This window comes from Rhipicephalus sanguineus, chromosome 5 (assembly GCF_013339695.2).
Source record: "Rhipicephalus sanguineus isolate Rsan-2018 chromosome 5, BIME_Rsan_1.4, whole genome shotgun sequence".
Taxonomy (NCBI): domain Eukaryota; kingdom Metazoa; phylum Arthropoda; class Arachnida; order Ixodida; family Ixodidae; genus Rhipicephalus; species Rhipicephalus sanguineus.
Genome location: NC_051180.1, coordinates 71,157,492 through 71,178,812, shown reverse-complemented (window position 1 = coordinate 71,178,812; position 21,321 = coordinate 71,157,492). Strand labels below are relative to the sequence as shown.

At 44.7% G+C, this 21,321-nt stretch overlaps 2 protein-coding genes across 2 annotated transcripts in view; both read left to right on the top strand.

Annotated features, from left to right (window-relative positions):
* The first annotated feature begins 1,059 nt into the window (after positions 1-1,059).
* Positions 1,060-4,383, top strand: LOC119393734 (isoinhibitor K). Its single transcript, XM_037660853.1, has 2 exons — positions 1,060-1,216; positions 4,069-4,383. Exons 1-2 carry the CDS (start codon positions 1,162-1,164, stop codon positions 4,254-4,256), a joined length of 243 nt encoding a protein of 80 aa, XP_037516781.1. The 5' UTR covers positions 1,060-1,161; the 3' UTR covers positions 4,257-4,383.
* A 3,646-nt stretch (positions 4,384-8,029) lies between these two features.
* Positions 8,030-21,321, top strand: part of LOC125758607 (uncharacterized) — a 28,194-nt gene continuing 14,902 nt past the window's right edge. Inside the window, exons 1-5 of the mRNA XM_049415962.1 lie at positions 8,030-8,482; positions 12,389-12,572; positions 17,045-17,098; positions 18,856-19,087; positions 20,333-20,492. Of these exons, the coding sequence (XP_049271919.1) occupies positions 8,030-8,482; positions 12,389-12,572; positions 17,045-17,098; positions 18,856-19,087; positions 20,333-20,492 (1,083 nt within the window). The remainder of the gene's footprint in view (positions 8,483-12,388; positions 12,573-17,044; positions 17,099-18,855; positions 19,088-20,332; positions 20,493-21,321) is intronic.

Below are 21,321 nucleotides of genomic sequence, written 5' to 3'. Positions count from 1 at the left end.
GTCTCATCTGCCCACCTACAAAGCCTCCTCCCTCGCACGCTTGCCTTCTCTTGGGATCCAGTCTGTTACGCTTAATGACTAGCGGCTAACTTGCCTTCTTGCTAGATGCCCTGCCCACGCTCATTTCTTCTTGATTTCGACTAAGATAGCTGCTAATTACTTCTAACTTTGGTATAATAGATTAAGCCAGTATGGACGTTTCTTTTTTTTTTCCTCGTTTCATGCAGTGTTTGTTGATGGCTATTTTTGTAAAAAATTCCTTAAATAAGGTTTAGGTCACTGGACGTTAACGGTTTGAAATTCATTTTCGAGTCAAGACCTACCGCGGCTGTCGAGAAAGCCTGTTGTTGTCCTCGGTCCGTATTCGCAAACGCATCTTGCGCTGAAGACGTTCATAAGAGAATATTTCACCCATGCAGTCCTGACGCTGGGCATAGCGTTAGAGAAGCCGGCTAGCCAATGGCAAAAAGCATTTACGAGAGAGAAGCTTTTGTGAGTTCGGCTTCTGGAGCGCACAATTGTGCACATGCATAGTATGTTATTATTAACAAAGGGACTATAATACGGAGCTCTAAGGCACTAGTTGTTCTGCGTATCAATGAGCCAAGCGCAGTTTTAAACCATATTCGGTGTTGTACGTGTTACATACCCGGTTGATCGGTGAGTCGATCGATCGGCAATAATGGCCGGAAGGCAGGTAAATGAATGGTGTACGCAATTTTCTTGTTCGTTTGTAGCCGGAAAGTTTCTGTGCCAAAGTATAACCCAATCGTTATATATTCTTCATTTAAAGCATACTTAACACTCATATTTCGATTCGAACATGATTGCGACACGTAGCCCCTCCTAAGTAACGGCGCAATTACGTAGCTATACGTAAACGGGCACAGTTCGGATACTCGAAAAGCCCGCCAACACAATACCTTTCCTTTACGGAGAAATTTCTTGCCTCGTACGTAACTCCGAACAAACATGGCCGACAGAATACGGCACGCGTCTCCTTCGCGCCCTTGAGAACGCGTGCCCGGACGTCTCGAGGAAACCGGAACCCCGGGTGACATTGCTCGGCAGGATGGAGGTCGAGAAGTATATTTAAACGGTGCCGCCCACTCTCGAGCGAATCTCTTCAGGGACGACCGAGCGGCATCTCACGTGTCAGCGATGCCTCGAATGTCTGCCTTGGCGGTCTTGCTTGTACTGGCCATCTCCCTCCAGGGTAAGTTGCGCTTCTAAATCACTCTTTGTGCGCAAAGGGTCTCAGTTATTTGTCGGATACGTTTGCATCCTGCATTGTCTTGTTTATTTTACACTTAACCTAGTTTCATCCCATAAGAAACTGCGCAGCAGGTCAGGACACAAGGAAAGGAGAGACAGACGAGCGCCGACTCACAACCGATCTATTGAAAATAGGTAGAAACCTTAAATAGCGTCCAGCAAGGACAACACATCCCTGTCATAAAACAACGTAAGAAAAACAAGAACAGTTACGTATTTCGATAAAGGCCGCGTAGTCAACTGTAACACGTGGAGCGCTGATACGAGAAGTCCGTGTCAGACAGGCTGATAGAGGGCTAGCTAATACATCCATCTCCCTTCCTCCTGATATGAAAGGTGTCCACTATTTTGAGGCCTATGGCCTTACGGCAACTCGCCAAACATTCATCGCTAGTAACCTAGTTTCAGTTGTTTCTATATCCTGCGGAGCTGTTGTGCTCTCTCTGTGTGAACAATCGCTTTGTTTATATGTTGACTTTTTTTTTTTCCTCTTCATTAGTACAGCAACCCACCCAAAACCTTTTTTTTCTTTTTTGGTACCTTTTAATCCTAGCTTTTTGGTACCTAGATGAAACGTTTCTGCCCAGTAGTAATTTAATACACCAAGTAAGACACGCCCTTTTTGAATGCTGCGCAAGCGTACGGCGAGTCATATGTGAGCGTTCATCGTTAAACTAGCCACTCGTAAAACGCCAGGGTTGACATCTTTGGCTCTCTCCTCATAACGTATATCCTGCTCGGTAAATATAATACATTTCATTCGAGTATTGATGAGTATCTAATCTGATTATAAGCAAAATGCAAATGAACGACGCAGTGTTCGATCTATTTTCAAGCGGTTTTAACCGGAAGGGAAGCGCTTGCATGCCATTAATGTTTAGGCTTTGATAGGTAATCATTCGAGGACGGATTTCTAGGCATTAAAAATAGCGTTCCATAGGCGCCAAAAATAGGCAGGCAAAACAACATTTTAGGCCTCTAACATCACAAATATAAGCACAATAAATTTTTGCATAAATGCAAATTACTACTAAGGAAGATGTGCGCGACCTGTATCTAAGACAGGAAAACAAAAAAAAATGTCTTTTGATGGCACAAAGGCGCCAACAATTGAATATAGCCTTGCAATCGGCATTTTTCCCGCACGGTTCGCAGAACACGGTCCCTCCGTTTATTCTGTAGTTGGTGAGTCAAGTGTCGTCTACTGCCGGATCAACACACTCCTGAGTGTCTTTCCGGCGTGGCTGAGAAGCGCACAATAGTAACAGATAGCCAGACCGCTAAAAAAAAAAAACAGAAGTGAGGGATGCCACCTGTTGGCCGGGTCGAATCGCGTAGAGCCAATTTCTCCCTTGGTGGTGAACATCTTAAAAAGTAACTTACAAACAAAAAAAAAGGCACGTGCACATCGCATTTTTCGGTCTTCTTTTGCTCTGCCCTGTCATTTCCCCTGACGGCTTTCCGCGGTTTCGCATTCGCCAACCGCTCGCGCTATGTCAGTGCGGCGTCGTACGCTGGCCGGCGCGTCCCACTTTGCTGCTAGCGGTTGTTTTCCGGGAGTTGGCTGAAGTGGAGGACTGAGTTGAACCCCACAGAGTTCCGAACAATGCTGCCCGGTAACATGAATAACGGCCCCAAACTGCACCCGAAAGTGAAACTTGAGGCTAAACAGTGCTCATATAGGCGCCGATTTTGAAAATAGGCATTTATAAACATTTACAGGCATTTAAGTACAAACGCCAAAATAGGCATTTATAGGCACCATAAAAACACTATAAAAGGCCTTCTTTAACTCTAATTCATGCTAGTACATCAAAGTGTGGTGATAGGAGCGCAAGGAACAAAATATGCATAATAATAATATCTGGGGTCCAACGTCCAAGAACCACGATACGATTATGATAGACGCCGTAGTGGAGGGCTCCGGAAACTTCGACCACCTGAGGTTCTTTAATGTGCACCGAAATCTAAGTACACGGGCCTCAAACATTTTTGCCTTCATCGAAAATGCAGCCGCCGCGGCCGGGATTCGATCCCGCGGCCTTCGGGTCAGCAGTCGAGCGCCATAACCACTAGACCACCGTGGCGGAGCGAACAGAATATGCAATTGCCTAAAATCTGGTCCCTAGTAATCATGCGACAAAACGTATCAACAACGCGTCGTTCTGCAGTTATTTCTTGTTGTGTGAGAGCAAACGTATAAGCGGTTTGTATGAAGAGACATCACGGTACGCAAATATTGGTTTATTGGTGACTAGGGGTCCTTAAGAATACTAGGCTCTTACTAGCCTGCCACCTTGCCAGTCGTTTGTTCACATGAATATAGACACTTTAACTAACTATTGGCGGCAATGCAAGATACGTCTAGAGCTGGTACAAGGGTTTTCAACTAAATACAAAGAACGCACGCTATACACTGATAGCGTCGATCGATCGTCGGCCGTCGGTAATCTGATCGTCTGCGGAACGCGTCGTCTTTTACTCACAATTGATCGAAAATTCCAGCGTTATCGCTGGTGCTCGCGTAAGCTCTAGAATGAACTCGACTGCTCGCGTCGTGCGCGCATTATTATCGGGATAGTCTAAAATAATCGAGAAATTTCGCAAACATTGCGGCACGGCCTGTGCCGAGGGGTCGTAAGAATTTTTGCTGGTGAGACAAAACTAAAGAAATAAGTGCACGTGGCAACACTGTTCAATATTCCCACCTTTCCGTCACGCTACCAAACCTCAACAATATACCGGGTTAGCCAAAGGTCTCTTTTTATTTTCGTCTACCTTTTGTTTTTACAGACGCCAGTGCGCAAGGCAAGCCCAGTCTCTGCTACCTTCCCCCTAGCAGGGGTCTGTGCTACGCCTACTTCCCGTCGTACTACTACGACAGCTCCTCCGGAACCTGCCGAAATTTCATCTACGGTGGTTGCCAAGGAAACGAAAACCGATTCTCCTCTAGAGAGGAATGTCTTCAAACCTGCGGTTAAAGCTACTTGGTCGAAGCGTCGTTGTACAAGCTCACGTCATCATATTAAACATGTCCTAAGTTTATTGTACCCGGGTGTATTCTTAAGACGCCTCTTGTCGAGTGCAAGAAATAAATGATTGTGTAACATACTGCTGTGTGTGTGAGATTGCCTTGAGATATTGCACTTTCTAAGGGCGTCATTCGACGCGCTTCTTCCGTATTTCAGGATTAGCCTCAGTCGGTTTCGGTTTCAAAGTATGCTTGTGCCGAGCGCCGGAAACCGAGTGGAAGCTTGCCGTCACCTAAGCGACAAATTCAGCTTGTTAGCGAGGATGCCTGGCTGCATTCCTGAAAGAATTACTCAGGCGAAAGCCTTAGATGCCTCATCAAACGCGGATATGGACCGTCGCCGTTGGCGGCATCAACACGAGTGATTTTTAAAAAATCATCACGTGATGACGTCACCATATGGCGTCATCATGACGTCACAGATTACAAAAATTTGTGACACCGTCTTCAAGTCAACTACGTCACATAACGTGGTATCACATGACGACGTCATCATGTGACATTGTCGCCTGGTCAAAGGTCGGCCGATCACCGAGGCAGTGCCCAACCAGGTTAAGTGCAGAAAGCTTGCGATGCCTCTGATCCTGGAGGCTGTGCAAAACCACGTTAGGTGCAGAAGCCTTCGGAGGGGGAGGATCAATGCATCGACTGAGAAGAAAAAGAAGCCTGGCTTTCGCCTTCGAGTCGCCTTGGGCGAAGGCACAAGGAACCAAGTGAGTTTTAGCCGAGAGTAATGCTCCGGCTTCCACATCCATACAGGTATATAGCCACAAGACAAGTAGCAGCTACGTGTTCGTGTGACAATGAAGGAAGAACAAACTGGGGTTCGGCTGCAAAGCGGCGTGAGACTGCACACCAACATCGTTTGAACACATCGCAAGTATATTACAAGCAAGATGTCTGGAATCCTGAATCTGTTTTCAGCGAAACTAAAGAACACAATAGGTATAACTTCTGGAATTCTCAGCGAAGCGCAAATTTCAAACACTTCGTCCAGCACTTAACTTGTTTAATGAACCGCGTCCGGTCTGATTTTGTTTCAACTTTGTTGAGTGACGCTTCCCGTTGCTTACTATTCTGAGCGACAGTAAGAGATTACTAAAAAAATTTCGGTAGTATTTTTAAGGTTAAAAAAGAATAGCTGGGAGCTTGCAAACTTCGACAGTGCGTTGTGCGGTGCAACGGTGGAATATAATAGGTGAATGGGTAAGGATACAGCAAGAAACGTTGCCTGTGATATCGAATAACTAAATAGGGTTTGTTGGCCATGTGAAGAAAATGGCATTTATACGTAGGTGAAATCAACTGAGATGGGGACATTGACGATGGGGCTTCGCACAAGAAAAGATGAGTTGTTGACATGTTCCCATGTTGACATGTGCACAAAAGTTGCCAAACGTGCGAATATTACTTGCTGTAAACGACTAAGTGAATCCAACAGAAATCAAGTCAAGGAAAGCATAGAGGACATTATGGGCTGTTTTTAAGATTAGTTGAATCATTTTTACATAAAGCGAAATAAATTAAAACGTTAAATTTAAAAAACTTGGAGGACGCCTGAGCTTCGCCTTTAAGTGCAGGACGCGATAGTGTAATCGGGTCCCATTCGCACTGCCTTCTCAATCGCTTGTCGGGCTTCGCTTACTGATAGACACCTCAACCGTCCGTACCGCAAGGAAAGGAACATCAGTGCGCGTGAGCGTCGTCGTTTCAAACTATCCCAGAGTGCCTGCTGCAAGTATACAGTTGCGAAGTGCCCACTACGCCACAATTCTTCCTTTTGCGAATTGGTGAAGCATCAACCACGCGTCCGTATGGACAACACGTGCATCCGCGCCGCTGCACACTTGGTTGATGCTGTTGCTGATAATGGTAATTAATTATGCCCGTGCACCTTGCAATTGGTGGGCCTTTCAGCCAACCACAAGTTTCGCAATTCGCATGTTTTGACGCCTGATGCGATTCCACGCTTCTGCCACGGAATATTACATGCGTCAAGACTCCTCCCAATACGTGACATTCGTACAGCTTTTTTTTCGTAACAGTTTCAACACTGGCATGGCTCTGTAGTAGAAGACCTGCTTGCCATGCAGAAGTCGTGGGTTCGACTTCCGCTTGAACGGAATGTTTTTATTGTTTACTTATTTGCATCTACTTCGCACTCTCGCTCACTGACAACGATGATTTTTCGCTCACAGACAATGACACCGACGCCGACACTGTGATTTCTGCGAAACGAGTTATCTAACGCTATTGCGTTAAGACGCCCTTCACGTCCGCGGGGCCCGAACTCAGAATTTCGAGTTAGCCCGGTCCCCGCTGACAGAAAGGGTGCTTTTTCGTCCTCTTTAATTCATTTCAATTTATGTCATAAAAACTACACTACCGTTAAAAAACAACAAATAGTTTCACTTATGCTTTTCTTGGCTTAATTGTGTGTTGGATTCATTAGGTTGTGTCTCACACCGGATGTTCACGTGAACACGTGAAAAAAAAAACGTTCCAAAAGCCAGGGGAATTCGTATTCAACGTTTTTATCACTGGCTTGACGCAACAATAAAAATAACAAACCAGACGTTTCGCCCACTATGCGGGTGGCATCGTCGGTATAGTATGATGAGCTCACACAATATTTATTGCCATTTGTGTGTCATCAGCCGCGACATCATCGTCATTACGTTAGAGAGCACGAGCAGGGGTCGAAGAAGAAGGATTTCGTTCCCTGGCTGCTCATCACGACAAGCCCTCTCCGCTGATACTCCAACATATCGTTGATTAGAGGTGAGATTAGATCGCTTATTGCTTCCTGTATCCGACATATTGTTAAACGAAATAAACGCACGCAATGTACGCAAACTTCTATCTCGCTAGCACATTCCACTGCGCCGTTTCGAGCGGATCAAACCTTTAAGCCTTCGTTACATCAAAGACTAAACTCCTACAGCTCTTTCGAGGCAAGTGTGCTACCCGAGTGACGTGACTCTCGCCTAATAACATGTCACACGTTCTTCTTCACTGAACATTCGTAATCGCAAGCGTACTCTGTGAGGAATCGGTTTCTCCGTTGCGATGTGCGTGCATACTATGAAACACCCCTCAGGGAACTACGTAAGTGTAACGCTGCATCACATCTGTATGCCTTTGGAGCGCCAAATAATACGCAATTTTTATCGTTCCAAGTTTAAAATATTTATGGATGCTCGATCAGTGTGCTTTGAAGGTTCGAACATTGATCCATGCGGCAGTGGAATCTTAAAAACTGCAGCCGCTCGGATCACTAGTATCTTTCTCGTTCTACTCAGTTTTGGGAGCTCTTCTTTATTAATTCCGTGTTGTAGTTGTGCCTTATGATCTTGATGATGGTGTGGAAGTTGCGATTTCTAACGGGAAAAATAGGTGAATTTTAGTCGTAAGTTTTGCACTGGGCACTTTCGCAGTTCTAAAATCTCTGCTTTGATTCTTAATCCGCTAGCTAATAGCGAAAAGGGGCAGCACTCACATTCATGTATCAATCAATCAATCAATCAATCAATCCAATCAATCAATCAATCAATCAATCACACGAATAACTTTTATTTTCGCCAAGAATAAAAAGCCATTACAATGAAAAAAACTGACCGGGGGAAAAAGCTACCTAATTACAGCTTGACAGCTTGCCTTACAACTCCTTAAGTCGATTTGTTTACCGGTAATCGACATGCTCGTGGCTCAGGTTACGGGACAATGAAATCAAAAAAGAAGACCGCCTCTCGCAAGGATGACCAGGCCGCTGCGACCACTCATTCGTCCAGACATCGTCGGGGTCAGAAAGATGTGGCCGCGCTGCTGCACTCCACGCCCTCCAGAAGAACGCGCGCATCGCGCAAGGCGCAAAAGCCGTCGAGCACTGGCGCGAACGTGACGCCGACGCCGACGCCGACGCCACTGGAGGGGCACGGCGCGGTGCCGCCGCCGCTTCAAGTACAAGTCTACCCGACACCGTTCTTCGGCCAGCTGCCCGTCCACCAGACGTACCTGATGCCGTCGCCGCAGCAGTCGCCCGTCACGTATTTGGCCGTCGGCGACGTTGGCAGCGTAGGAAGCGAGGCCAGCCTCTCGACGTCCGCCGAGGCTGAAGCCGTCCTCATGTTGCCCAGGCCGGGTGACATGACGAACGGCGCGGGCATGTTGTACGGGGTGCGTACAACGTCGAACTTAGTCTTATCAGGAATACTTGAAAGGTCCGTATAAGGTCTTAGTAAGCATACGTTGAACTCTTTCAGGCCCGAATTATTTCTGTTCATTGTAAGCACCTGGTTTTTGCTTTGAATGCGCATGATCATGGTAGTCCAAAAAAATGAAAAAATCTCTGCTCACACTTTTTCAATCAAGAATAATTATTGACCATGCTATTTCAATGGGATAGCATAGCACCCTATAAACAAAATTCAAATTTTCGATACAGAACAAAAATGTCCCACCTCCGCAAGATGAAAGAAAAAGCTGCCTCTGCGGATTTCAGGAACAGCGCGACCGCGGCCGTAATTTCTTCGTTCACACGTGACCTGACCTTCTTGTGTGTACCAGGTTGGCAGCATATGAGAGCAGATGATAAATATGAGTTCTAGCGGAAAAACAACCCTTTTTTTTACCAGGTGATCGCTGACTGCTCTACAAATTTACGATTCCAATTGGAGTCGCTGTGCCTGAAAGGGTTAACGATGCCTATAGAATTAAACGTCCAAGAATTAACCGTAACGTTGTGAGCAAAACCTTAATAATGATATGTGGCATTTTAAGTGCCGAAACCACGATATGATTTTGAGTCACGTCGTAGTTGAGGGCTCCGCCAATTTCGACCATCTGGTGCTCTTTAACATGCACCTAAATCTAAGTACACGGGCCTCTACCATTTCGCTTCCATCGAAATGTGGCCGCCGTGGCCGGGATCGAACTCGCGACCTCCGGGTCACCAGCTGAGCAGCGCAACCAATAATACTGAGGTGGACTGAGTAACATTTTAGACGAAAACTTCAGGTTAAACTTGTTCAACCATGGGGTTGTTGAAGATACGCTCAATGCGCGGTATCCGAGCGTTTCTACATTCAGTTACTATCGGAATGCGGCCGTCGCTGTACGTAATCGAAACCGCGACCACGAGCACGGCAGCTCAAAGCCACTCAGCCACTGCTTTTGGTCAGACAAAGAAATCCCCAATGAACTTACAGTCAATCGCACTAAAACATAAATGCTCAATAGGATGATCCTCCTGATGCCATTGATAATCTTTAAGAACTTCTCCCAGGTTTCAGTATCTATTTTTCTCTATCAAGCATTTCGAGCTTGAGTCACTGGGTATGCGCCACTTGTTCATTACAAAAAGAATACCTCAGAATGTATATGATGCAAGTCGGAATCAAACTTGCGTGATATATTTCAGACACCCTTGCGTGAATATGCGGTGAGATACGCACCACGCGCGGACTTCTAGATACACCACTGCGGCACCTAGATATCTAGATGCACCTCATAGATCTGCGTGATCTATAAACACTACTGCAGCGTATCTAGATCATGCATCTGTCCAGAGGAAAGCGCGACCGATGATACCGGCTGTAGTAACAAGCCTCACAGACGACACGTTTCGGCGGCGGCAATGCTGTTCGTGGCCTTGCCATCGCATTAAATTGTATTGTCATTCTAAGATGGTAGCTGCCAGGTTTTTATCTCTTTTTTAAGTTTTCAAAGAGAGCTTGCGAAGACTACCTCCCACGAGGCAAGTGCTGGCTTCACGCCAAGGACAAACTCAACTAATTATTGCGCGTGCACATCAGCTTATGTGAAACAAAAGTACACATTGGCATGGAACGTCATTTTTTTTTCTTTGCACCTGCCTGCACTAAACTCCGTTTCCATACATGAGGTGCAACGCTATGGAGGCTAGCAAGACTTCTTGCAGTAGATGCGTTCGCACCAAGAAATAGTTCATTTATTTTACCACCCGTGATGTGATCTTTTTTTTTTCGTTTTCAGGCTGAGTAATAAGTCAAGATGATTTGTGTCTTAGAAGTAACCAAACCCTATCATTTGTACGGTCTTCAATAGGTTGCTCTAGATCGCTTAGCGTCTCTTTGCTTCCGCATCGTAACCTCCGCGATTAGCTCAGGCAGCGCACAGCCGGAGCCAATCGCGGAGGCCACGTTCGTATTTTGGTGTTTCACTTGCAGCCCGTCGAGACGCCTCGAGAGCAGGTTCGTGCTTGGCTCGCACGAGAGTTTGCAAGTCAAGAGCGATACGCGCGAACTTACACATATTGCTCACAGAACTTCTTGCATATAGATTCCATAGCGTTGCACCTGACGTTTGAAACGGGGTATAAGTTCCATTCTGCCTCCATGCGACAAAGGTATACATTTCATCGTAGCCGATGGTCGGGAAATTAAGGTTCCTGATTTTGCACTGAGGCTCTGGTGAATTCAAGCGGCATCGCTTTCCACTAAAACAACATTTAGAGGTGCCTTGTAGCAGCTACGTATATTCCCGTTAACCAGTCATCTTTGTTATCAAGTAGCGTATTAAGAAAACCAGCCTGAAGTTTTGCAGTAATGTTTGCGCGTAACGCCAGTATCGTGGTGCAGCGGGCCTGAGCTAGCGTCGGAATAATTGGCATTACATGAATTAGCACCGGTATCATCATCCTTGGTATGAGCGACCTTGTGGAACATTTCAGTAAGAGAATGGAATTTCTGTTGTTATCATTGATTGATTGTATATCCCCAAGTTGCGTTGTCCATCGTGTATTTCCCATTGTTAAATTGCTTTCCAGGACACTACTTGCGGAAATTGCTCAGAATAGAAAATAACGTTCAGAAACATTGTTAAGGATTCGGCACGCATGTGCTCCAAATTTAGATATAAAATGCTTCGTTAGAAAGTAACTTCTGAGGCTAGCCAGTCGTAATATCCACCGCGACAAAAACGTGCTTCCTTATCGGATGTCTGCCAAGTCTGCGGAAAATACGCTACCAGTGATTCCTTAAAGGCCAACTCCGGCGATTTTTTGGCCATGTCAAAGTAATGGTGCTTTTATGTTCCTGACACGCTCCTGTTATGGGCCCGATAGCAAAAATACTCGGCAAATTGGAGAATAATTTTAAATAATCAAAAAAGCGCAACACCGAAACCGAAACCCAACCGAGTGTGCTGTCTACGTATGACGTAGATGTTGTTACGAACGAACCGGAAGTCGCGCAAGGCATACCGGTCACGCCGGCGCCGAGTATGAAAACTGACAGCCGGGACGACCAGCGAAGCGCCGGCAAAACCAACGCTGTCTGTCGCCTTGTGCACAGCAGACGCTCGCTGTAGCGGCCGAAGCGCCGAAGTTAGCGGCTGCGTCACTTCCGCCGCCTTCCCAATACTGACGTCACAGACGCAATGTTGCCAATAATTTAGGGAAGCCCGGAGGGCGTTTGCAGACAATCTTTGAAATTCATTTGCAAACAATCTGCGCATGTCTCAAGCCTGTAATTTGGCATAAATGATGGAAACGTGCAAAGGAACGTACCCAGCGAATTTCATTGAGATCCATCGACCTCGCAAAATCGCCGGAGTTGGCCTTTAAGTGGCTGAACAATTCAAGAGACCGATGCACCGCTAGTTATATAGCGAGAAATTCTGCGCCCGGCAGCTTTTGTTGCTCTTACAGTGAGCGACTGCGATTGTTTCTACCTAACGTTATTCATAACAAAGGTGTGATTGTACGCACATAACGCATTATGCATACTATCGTATATGCCTAAGCGTACAGGGGCGATGGAAAGAAACGCGAACAGCGAGGTGGGTTAGTGCTCCGGTGTTCGCATTTGTCTTCACCGCGCTCTCACATTTATGGCAATAACAAAGTACTAGAATTGTCCTTCATAGTATCATGGATGCCCCCATCGTTCTTTTATTACCAGCCAGGCTGCGACCGCTTGAAAATAAATGCAAACAGCGGAGCGCGTACATGCCGCACTGTCCGCGTTTCTTTGCACAACGATATTACATCGATGTAATAGGTATGGGCGGGGATGACCTCTACCCGTCACCTGGCTGGTGCAGGAACAGGTCGGTGAAGGGGCAGTGCCTTGCAGCTACCCTGCCCTGGTGGTGCGGGGTCGGCCCAAGGCTGCCCTGCGTTACTCGGAACCGAGCTATGATGCCACGGCCACAACTACTGCCACCACCAACAGCGACTGGCCGGCGCGGCGCAGAGTCATTCCCGACGCCCGCAACATCAGGCCTGGTACGGTTACTTGCCGCACGTAACTCTTACAGGGAGTCCAAGAAAAAATACAAAGGTTGGGCTAGCGAGATCGACACGCATTGCACCTCTGGCATCGTGGGTAGGATTTCTTGCGTAAACTTTTGTCTCGCGAGCCCTAAAGGACGCAGAATAAGGGGCGACGTTCCATTCGCTTTCCCACGCCAACATTATGTGTTATATCATTAGTGCCCGTGTTATGCGTAAATTTTTGGTCCTTGTCTCTTTTGCACTGTTGTTCACATATCATGCGATGTTATACTCTTACAAAAAAACTTTGAGGTCTTCCTACGAAAAGGTCTCCTTTGAGGTCTTCCTACCTCGTGTGCAGAAAATATGAGGATTTTTTGGCACTTCTTTTAACTTTTCTGCTACCAACTGGAACTCATTTTTTACAAAACGTTTCCAGAACTTTTATTCCGATTGTAAAACAAAGCCACGATTAGAGTAAATAGCGTATAGATATTTTCCGGTTGAGAGTTTAGTTATTCCCATAAAAGCAGAGTAAAACTGGCAGCAGGATTTCGCAGACTAGGGGCGACTTTGAAAACGTCGATAAAGGACTGCACAGCAGCGTCAAATTTTCTAATGAGGCATAATTAATTTTACGTAACCACCACACACGCTTGAGAAATATAGAACGCTAGTTAAAAAGATATTTCTGTCCATTGAGTTGTTAATAAGCGGTATCGCAGTGTTCGGAGTGCTCGTGTGTGACTTCCTGAAAAATTAAACGTATTTGTTGATTCTCACTTATAGCTTTCCTTCTCTTTTTTCAGGCTGTTGGTAAGCAAAACAAACTCATCTCGTTTCGTACAGTACGTCTTCCTGATCTAACTTTAACAATTGTCTTTTGGTTCACATTTTTTTAACTTTTATATTAAAGCCCATTCACAAAAGGCTCGGAAATACACACAGCGAGCGAATTTATTATCTCGTGACGCAGCAACCAACAGCGTCTCACATATGTCTCCACTTCTCTATACCCCTTGGATAAATCACCCACAAAACGCACAGCACAGCGAACAAATGTTGGTCGCCGATGTTTCCAGGCCGTTACCCGGTTGTTGTTGTTGTTGTTGTTGTTGTTGTTGTTGTTGTTGTTGTTGTTGTTGTTGTTGTTGTTGTTGTTGTTGTTGTTGTTGACGCGATAGCGTTAAAGAGCTCGTTTCACAGAAATTCCGGTGTCAGTGTCGGCGTTGGTGTTGGCGTCGTTGGTTGTGAGCGGAAAGTCGTCGTATTGTCCGTGACCGCAAAATCGAGAAAGATGCAGATAAAATAAATAATAAAAAAACTTCTGTTCGAGTGAGAATCGAACCCAGGCCGTCCGCGTGGCAAGCAGGTGCAGGTGCTCTGCCACAGAGCCACGCTATTCCTTGTAAATGCTACAGAAAAGAAAAAAACACTATGTGAATGTCATGTAGTGAAAGGAGCCTCCTTAACGCATGTAATATTGCGTGACAAAAGCGTAGAAACGCGCCAGGCGTCAAAAGTACAAAGCGCTCCGACATATTTAATCATCATCATCTGCAAAAGCATCAACAATGTGAGCAGCTGCGTAGGTTCGCATGTTGCCTTATGGACACGAGGTGTCCTGATTCGAAAAAAGAATAATTATGGCGTAGTGGGCACTTAACAACTGTACTTGCAGTAGGCATGCTACGATAGTTTAAAGCGGCCAATGTTACGCACACAGTCGTTCGTTTCCTTACGGCACGGTTTAGGCATGCACTGAGAATCGAAACTAGGCTAGCAATTGAGAAGGCGATACGCACGGGCCCCGATTACGCTATCGCGTTCTACTCTTGACAGCGAAGCGGAAGCGTCCTCCAAGTTTGTAGCAGTACAAACTATTACGGTAGTAGTAGTAGTAGTAGTAGTAGTAGTAGTAGTAGTAGTAGTAGTAGTAGTAGTAGTAGTAGTAGTAGTAGTAGTAGTAGTTGTTGTTGATTTAAGTAGTAGTAATAGTCGTTGTTGTTGCTGTTGTACTAAGTAGTAGTAGTAGTAGTAGTAGTAGTAGTAGTAGTAGTGGGCATATGAACGCCAATGGGAGATGTACTTATTTCTTTTTACTTCGCAGGTTGTTCAGGGACGGTATCATTACCAAAATGATCGTAGCACTCGTAGTGCTCGGCCTAATGAACGCGATCATTGCGGTGCCGCTGTACGTAGGAAAGGGTACGTACCCTTGTAGTACCATGACACGTCTACAGTACTCGCCATTAACCTTCCTCTTATGATTCTTTTTCCCAAAGGGCAAGTGCATACAACATGTCGTTCTCTGTTCTGGCCGCTATCCAGTATTTATTGTACTGTTCAAGACAACGTCTGCAACGTGCCATCACTAATTACCAAAACAGAACTGGCTCATTGACCCTTTACCCTCTACTTAGGAATATATATATATATATATATATATATATATATATATATATATATATATATATATATATATATATATATATAGGAAGGTATTTGAGACACGACGTACGGAGCACAGTTTATTTCGACGTTTCGGCCGTGGGACCGGCCTTCGTCTAGGAATACAGAGCATAAAAAATCGCGCACTTATATATGCCAAAGATTGGGGGCCCCCAAACACGTGTTCTAGTGTAATAAACAGGCAATCTTATATCAGTACAAAGAAATTTTTCACTGATCAAAATACAGCACCGTGTGATATCACCATGTGTCAGTCATTGCCAAGTGAGGTGGCTTAACGGGATACATGTGTAAGTACATAGCGGCATGGATAGGAATAGCCATAAGCGTTTTCATACAAAGACAGTACTGACAGTCGGTTCGTGAAAGATACGCGTTCAAGATGACAAAACTGACAAAAAAAAAAAAAAAAAAAAAAAAAAAAAAAAAAAAGGAAAGAATAGTAACAGTGAAATACCTGAAACAGTGAAAGTAATAATGACGGAAATACAGCGGTGACATTGAGCAGGATTACAAAACTTCTTGCTTTTTCACGTTCTACATTCTCAGTAGAACGCACTTTTGGAAGACAATTGCCGCTGTCATCATACTGGGTTGTGCAAAAGAAGCACACTTGTTGCTGTTGAACAAGATAAATCACGCGGAAGGAAGACATGTCAGTGTGCCTGCATCCTCATTGATTCCATCCGTTAGAGTGTTAAACTTGAATATCAGGTATGATTCCCGGAGCTCGCGGTCATGATTTGAGCGAAAACCAGATTCAAGAATGGTTGCTTTCATTTGGTCGAAAGAGTGACCTGGCATGCGAACATGTCGTGATAACGGTAGATGAGGGAAAGTATTTACATGCGATTTGTGGTTATTGAAGCGTATTCTGAATGGAGTTTCCGTCTGACCAATATATTGTTTTGAACAGGCACTACATTCCAACATGTACACGACATTGTAGGTGTCGCAGTCAAACTTGCCACGAATCTTTATACTAAAGTCGGAAGACGTGCTTGCGGCATTGTGTGTGGTTTGCATGTGCAAACACACTTTGCACCGTGGTTTGTGGCAAGGGGCGCAGCCACTATCTTTAGGGGCACCAATTTTCGATGACGTTAACATGTCGCGAAGGTTCTTTGACCGTCGGTAAACAACACGAGGTGGCTCAGGAAAGATTTTTTTAAGATGATCACTTTGTGTTAGGATGTTGTGGTGCCGTTTTAATATAGCAGAAACCTTCGGAGCTGATGATGAAAATGTTAGAACAAGATTCGTTTGGCCAGAACTGTCGTTCCCTTCACTGCCTTTAAGAATGTCAGCGCGGTTAAGCAGGTCGGCTCGGGCTATGGCATCGTCAATTATTTTTTCCGGGTATTTTCTTTTAACTAGGGAACTTTTGAGCCTGTTACAATTTTCAATGAAATCTGTACGGTCAGAGCATAATCGTTTGAAACGGTGAGCCTGGCTATAAGGAATTCCTGTTTGCAATGTCGGGGGTGGCCGCTCTGAAAATGCAGAAATTGATGCCGGTCAGTGGGCTTACGAAACAGCTTTGTGGCAAGTTGCCCTTCGGAAATAGTGACTGTTACGTCGAGAAAATTTACAGAAGTGCGCGAAAAATGGTGGGAAAACTTAATAGACGGGTGGAAATTATTAAACTCCTGAATATATATATATATATATATATATATATATATATATATATATATATATATATATATAGTGTGTGTGTGTGTGTGTGTGTGTGTGTGTGTGTGTGTGTGTGTGTGTGTGTGTGTGTGTGTGTGTGTGTGTGTGTGTGTGTGTGTGTGTGTGTGTGTGTGTACTAATTGTATTTTGGTTTGTAAAAAGGTATTAAACATTGCAATGAGAGAATGGCACGCTACTTCTTATGCGACCATGGTTTCGGCAGCCACATCCACGAACGTCACTGTGCTTTGCCTGTGCATTTTATGCGTACTAAAGAAGTCGTTAATACGTTACGATTATGTTGTTATTTCGTGCCTTTATTTTCTTTCTTTCAGGTAATGTTGTCCAGCTTAAAGGTATCCTTAACTTGAAAGGCCAACGCGCAGCCGGTAAGTAAAATCAATGTTGCTTTACTAATTGCCTCGTAGGGTGCGAGCACAATGCACCTAATGTCCTGCACAAAAAGACGCTTTATCCGGTAACGACAACTTTGTGAAAGTGGCTCTCAGCAATTAGGGTTCATTTATTTTTCTGCTTGTTATTTTGCTTTCATGCGTAAGAGGTTGTACGACTTTAGCCGCAGAAACCAGACATACAACATGAGACATTCCGTCACATTTTTTTGCTTATTAAGGCCGTAATTTTGCACGAGACCTGATCGCCCGGCAGTTTCTTAGGTGAAACAACTCGACTATTTACGCTGTGCTATAGTATAATTTCCTCGTGCTATACACAGAAGGCAGCCTGTGACTTTCCGACGAGAGACGTCCGTAATCGGTGTTGATTTGAAGCCATTCGAAGCGTCACTCGTGAGATGTAGAGTTGTAGCCAATGGAGCTGTTACCCAGGACATTTCCAAACGACGTTATAGTTGTTGTGTCGACACTCCGCTTATCTTTGCGTTTGGTGTGTAGGGCGTATCCGTTTCTTTCGCGCTGTACCCAGGTAAACCGCAATTTCCACTTGTTCTTTCACTGTACAGCTTAAACCTAGGCGGCAGCCACTGTGGCGCTGCTTCTCGCAGACAAGCGAGCGAGTTCTTTGCACTTATTTTGAGCTTACCAAAGAAACGGACAAGCACTAGACACCAAACGCAAAGATAAGCGGTCCAATTGGGTATTCAGACGGCTTACCGTGTTTTCTGACCATATTCTGCGGCGACACGCCTTTTTTCAAAAATTCTCACGTGAGCTTCCTGTCTGACGTAACAGCGCTCAGTTTCGGTTTCACCTTGATCGGGTCTTCAATTTCGGCGATTATCTCAAATTACGTGCGCTTTTTGTAATTTAAAAAAAATGGACATGCCATAAAATGTCGCGCCCTACAACTCTTCCATATAAACAACGGCCTTAAAGTTAATAATTAAAAAGTTAATGAACGAACCTTTTGTTAATTGCTCATTTGAATGTAACTTCAGGTGCGGCAAAGTATTTCCGCCTCGGCGTAGAGTTCGTTTGCGAAGACGACAGGGGCCTGACTGTCACAATGTTTTTATAAAAAATGTTGCATTGTCCAAAAAAAAACACCCTGTATATACCTGAGGGACATCTTGCACAGATGAGAAATCGCCACTTTGCGCTTGGGGTCAAACCCAAGGGAAAACTAACGCAGCAGATATATTAGAAAGGTCCCAGCGCACACAGACGAGGACAAAGTGAAGAATTAACAAGACACAGCGTTTTCTTTTTCACTTCGTCCCCGTCTGTGTGCGCTGTAACCCTTCTGAGATACAATGCCAACTAGCTTACCAAGCCATCCTCGTTAAGTAGCAGATATAGTTACATCATTCGTAGCACTTGCGAAATATAGGCCACATAGAGGCATTACAACAAAGCTGAGTTACTTCTATATAACTGGTAATTGTTCCGGTATCTTGCACTTTGTCCCCCATCGAAATGCAGCCTCCATGGCTGGAAACCGAACCCGCGACCTTGAGCTTATAGTATAGAGACAATTTCGTGGCAAAGCTACCTTGTTAAATATGTCCTGTATAAAGCGCTAGATATAGCCAGGAAAATATACGTTTTTTTCTGGTTTCCTGGCTATAGGTAGCATTTTACCCGGGACATGATTCAGAGTCTACCACGGTGGGCCAAAATTCTCGAACAGGTCATCTCGGTCCAATCGGGACTCACTGTTTGCGCAGACAACGGCATTGCAGGCGTAGGACCGGAGCCTCTGCTGTGCATGTATCAGTGCACCGAGAACATGGCGAACGAGACGGCGCCGATGCCGGACGAGTTCTGCGACCTCGTCTACTACCAGCTGGACGAGAGGTACACCTTTCTGGAGTGGCCCAATTCCACCTGCATACGGCAGCTCGTGCTCACTGCCTCGGCATCGAAGACGCGCAAGTACGGCATCACCGTGCACAGCACGTGAGTGTGTATTGTAGCAAACTACCATCTTATACGTCACTGCAATCGCATCCGCACCCGGAAAAATTCTGGTCTTTGTTTTTGATTTCTCAGAGTTCGGGTTTACTAAGCCACGCTTTTACATCAGCCTTCGCTGTCAGCGCACTTTCTCGGAGATATATATATAGATAGTGCGACAAAACACAGTTCCCAATTAGTGAAATTAACGAACCCTAGCAGGACACTAGCTCAAGGTAACATTGAACCTCGAAGTGATAACAAATTGTTGAACAGGTAAGCTTTCGCTCCGATATCATGTGCATCTAATATAACTCTTAACTTGAACCAGAGCTATCGATTTGGTACCAGTTTTATTGTTTGGATTACTTTTTTATGAGTATTCTTAAAACCGGAAGTAAGTGCTCGACCGGAAGTGCTTAAAATAGAAACAAAAGTGTCACTCGGTCTTTGTGCCACTAAAAACACTATGTATTATTTATTTATTTATTTACAAGTACCTTACAGGCTCCACGGGGAGCATTGAGTAAAGGGAGCATCACAAAAAGAAATGTAGAAGAAAGCGATACATGAGTATGAACACTGCAACAGTAACGTAACTGCGAAACGATTAAACAAATTGACTTACAATTGAGCATTAACACTAAATATTGTCCTCTTTCGAGATAATAATCCCAATAGGTAGCCGACCACCAGGTCAGCGACACCTCTAGCCACTAGAAAAACCCCCGGGTACTTGGTGACACCGAGATTCGAACCCGGTACTTTCCACAGACAGTGCTCCGAGTGCTTGTACACCACTCTTATTCTCCAGTTTCATGTGTGCTTTAGTTGAAAGATGCTGCACGTTGTCACGCTATAGCTACAATATCAATGCAAAGCCAAAAACAAATTCTAAAACATAACGTGCGTACGTGACCCGCGAAACTTGTCATTGACTTCTGTGGCCGTCCTACTTTATCTCCATATTCTAAATGAAGCGTAAGAAATTATTTGGTGAGCAGCACTAAATCGATACTGCCGGATAGATCAATTTCGCATACTAATAAACCTTGGGCTTTTCATTCTAAAACTGCTTACCTAGATTTCTTCTTTTTGAGGTGAAAAACGTGAAATGCGGATAAACTTATCCCCCTGCTTTATGGCCTCTTATAGTGACGAACGTCGAGATACTGCTGTCAGAAAGACGAAACAATGACGTATTGTTTTTGTTTGTTTTGTTTTTTTTTTGCCAACGCCACTGTTCAGGCAAGGCGACGAGTCGTCGGAACAACTGAAGACTTCCACCGGTGTGACACAATTTATTAAGCTTTGGAAAAATAACGTGAGACACCACGGGCTCACGTTTGTCAGCGGCACATACGGCACGTTGAACACGCTCGCACGCTTCAACCTCAACATTCTGGGCGTAAGTTGCCTTCGCTGCTGCCCATATATCTACCTCAAACATCACGTAATGAGATACTCATCATACTACCTCCTCATTAACAGTTTCCTAACCATTGCCCGCAGCTCTTTAACCGGATATCGCCATGCTATAAACCTAGTACTACTATTTGGTTATTTGGTTAATGTCAAATTTCCTGGAAGTTGTAGCGCAGTTAAGCTTTCCTATAATTATGTATCAACCAAAATGCTTTTTATTGTCTTGCATTTTTATTCTTTTTTCACACTTCGTGATTTGTGTTCAGATTTAATGCTGTGCAAGTGTTTACTTTTCGTCCATCGCTGCCATTGGCGTAGCCAAGGGCAGGGATGGACAAAATGAAATTTTTTGAATTTTGCATCTGCACATATACACCCACACAAAGAAGCGCATGCACGAAGATACATAAAAGGTAACTGAACTAACCCCCCCCCCTCCCCCAAACCTTGTAAAAGAATGCTAGCTACGTCCCTGATCCCTGATATGGCTCAACAACACTGTGGTATGAACAAATAAGTTAATTATTATTTGAAACCTATGAACAATTTCAGTGCGCAAGCACTTGGTCAATTAGAATGAATGTTCAAGTTCTTTAATGTATAGTTTTATTTAATCGTCTTATGGGGGCGAAGATTTGTCATAGAGGAAATCCCATTTTACAATACATGCGGGAAAAGTCGGCAAATCTGAACCATACAAATAGGCCATGGAGTTAACGATTTATAAACGTATATCTGTAATACGATCAAGGTAGAACGATTAAATCCCGAATTTTTCGTTCAGTACCTGTTATTTTAATTGATAAGCAGCC

Bases quoted from the DNA above. Each gene is read 5' to 3' on its own strand.
- LOC119393734 (XM_037660853.1), top strand. From the start codon at position 1,162: ATGCCTCGAATGTCTGCCTTGGCGGTCTTGCTTGTACTGGCCATCTCC. The intron at 1,217-4,068 runs GTAAGTTGCGCT...TTGTTTTTACAG, and splicing joins ACTGGCCATCTCCCTCCAGG to ACGCCAGTGCGCAAGGCAAG.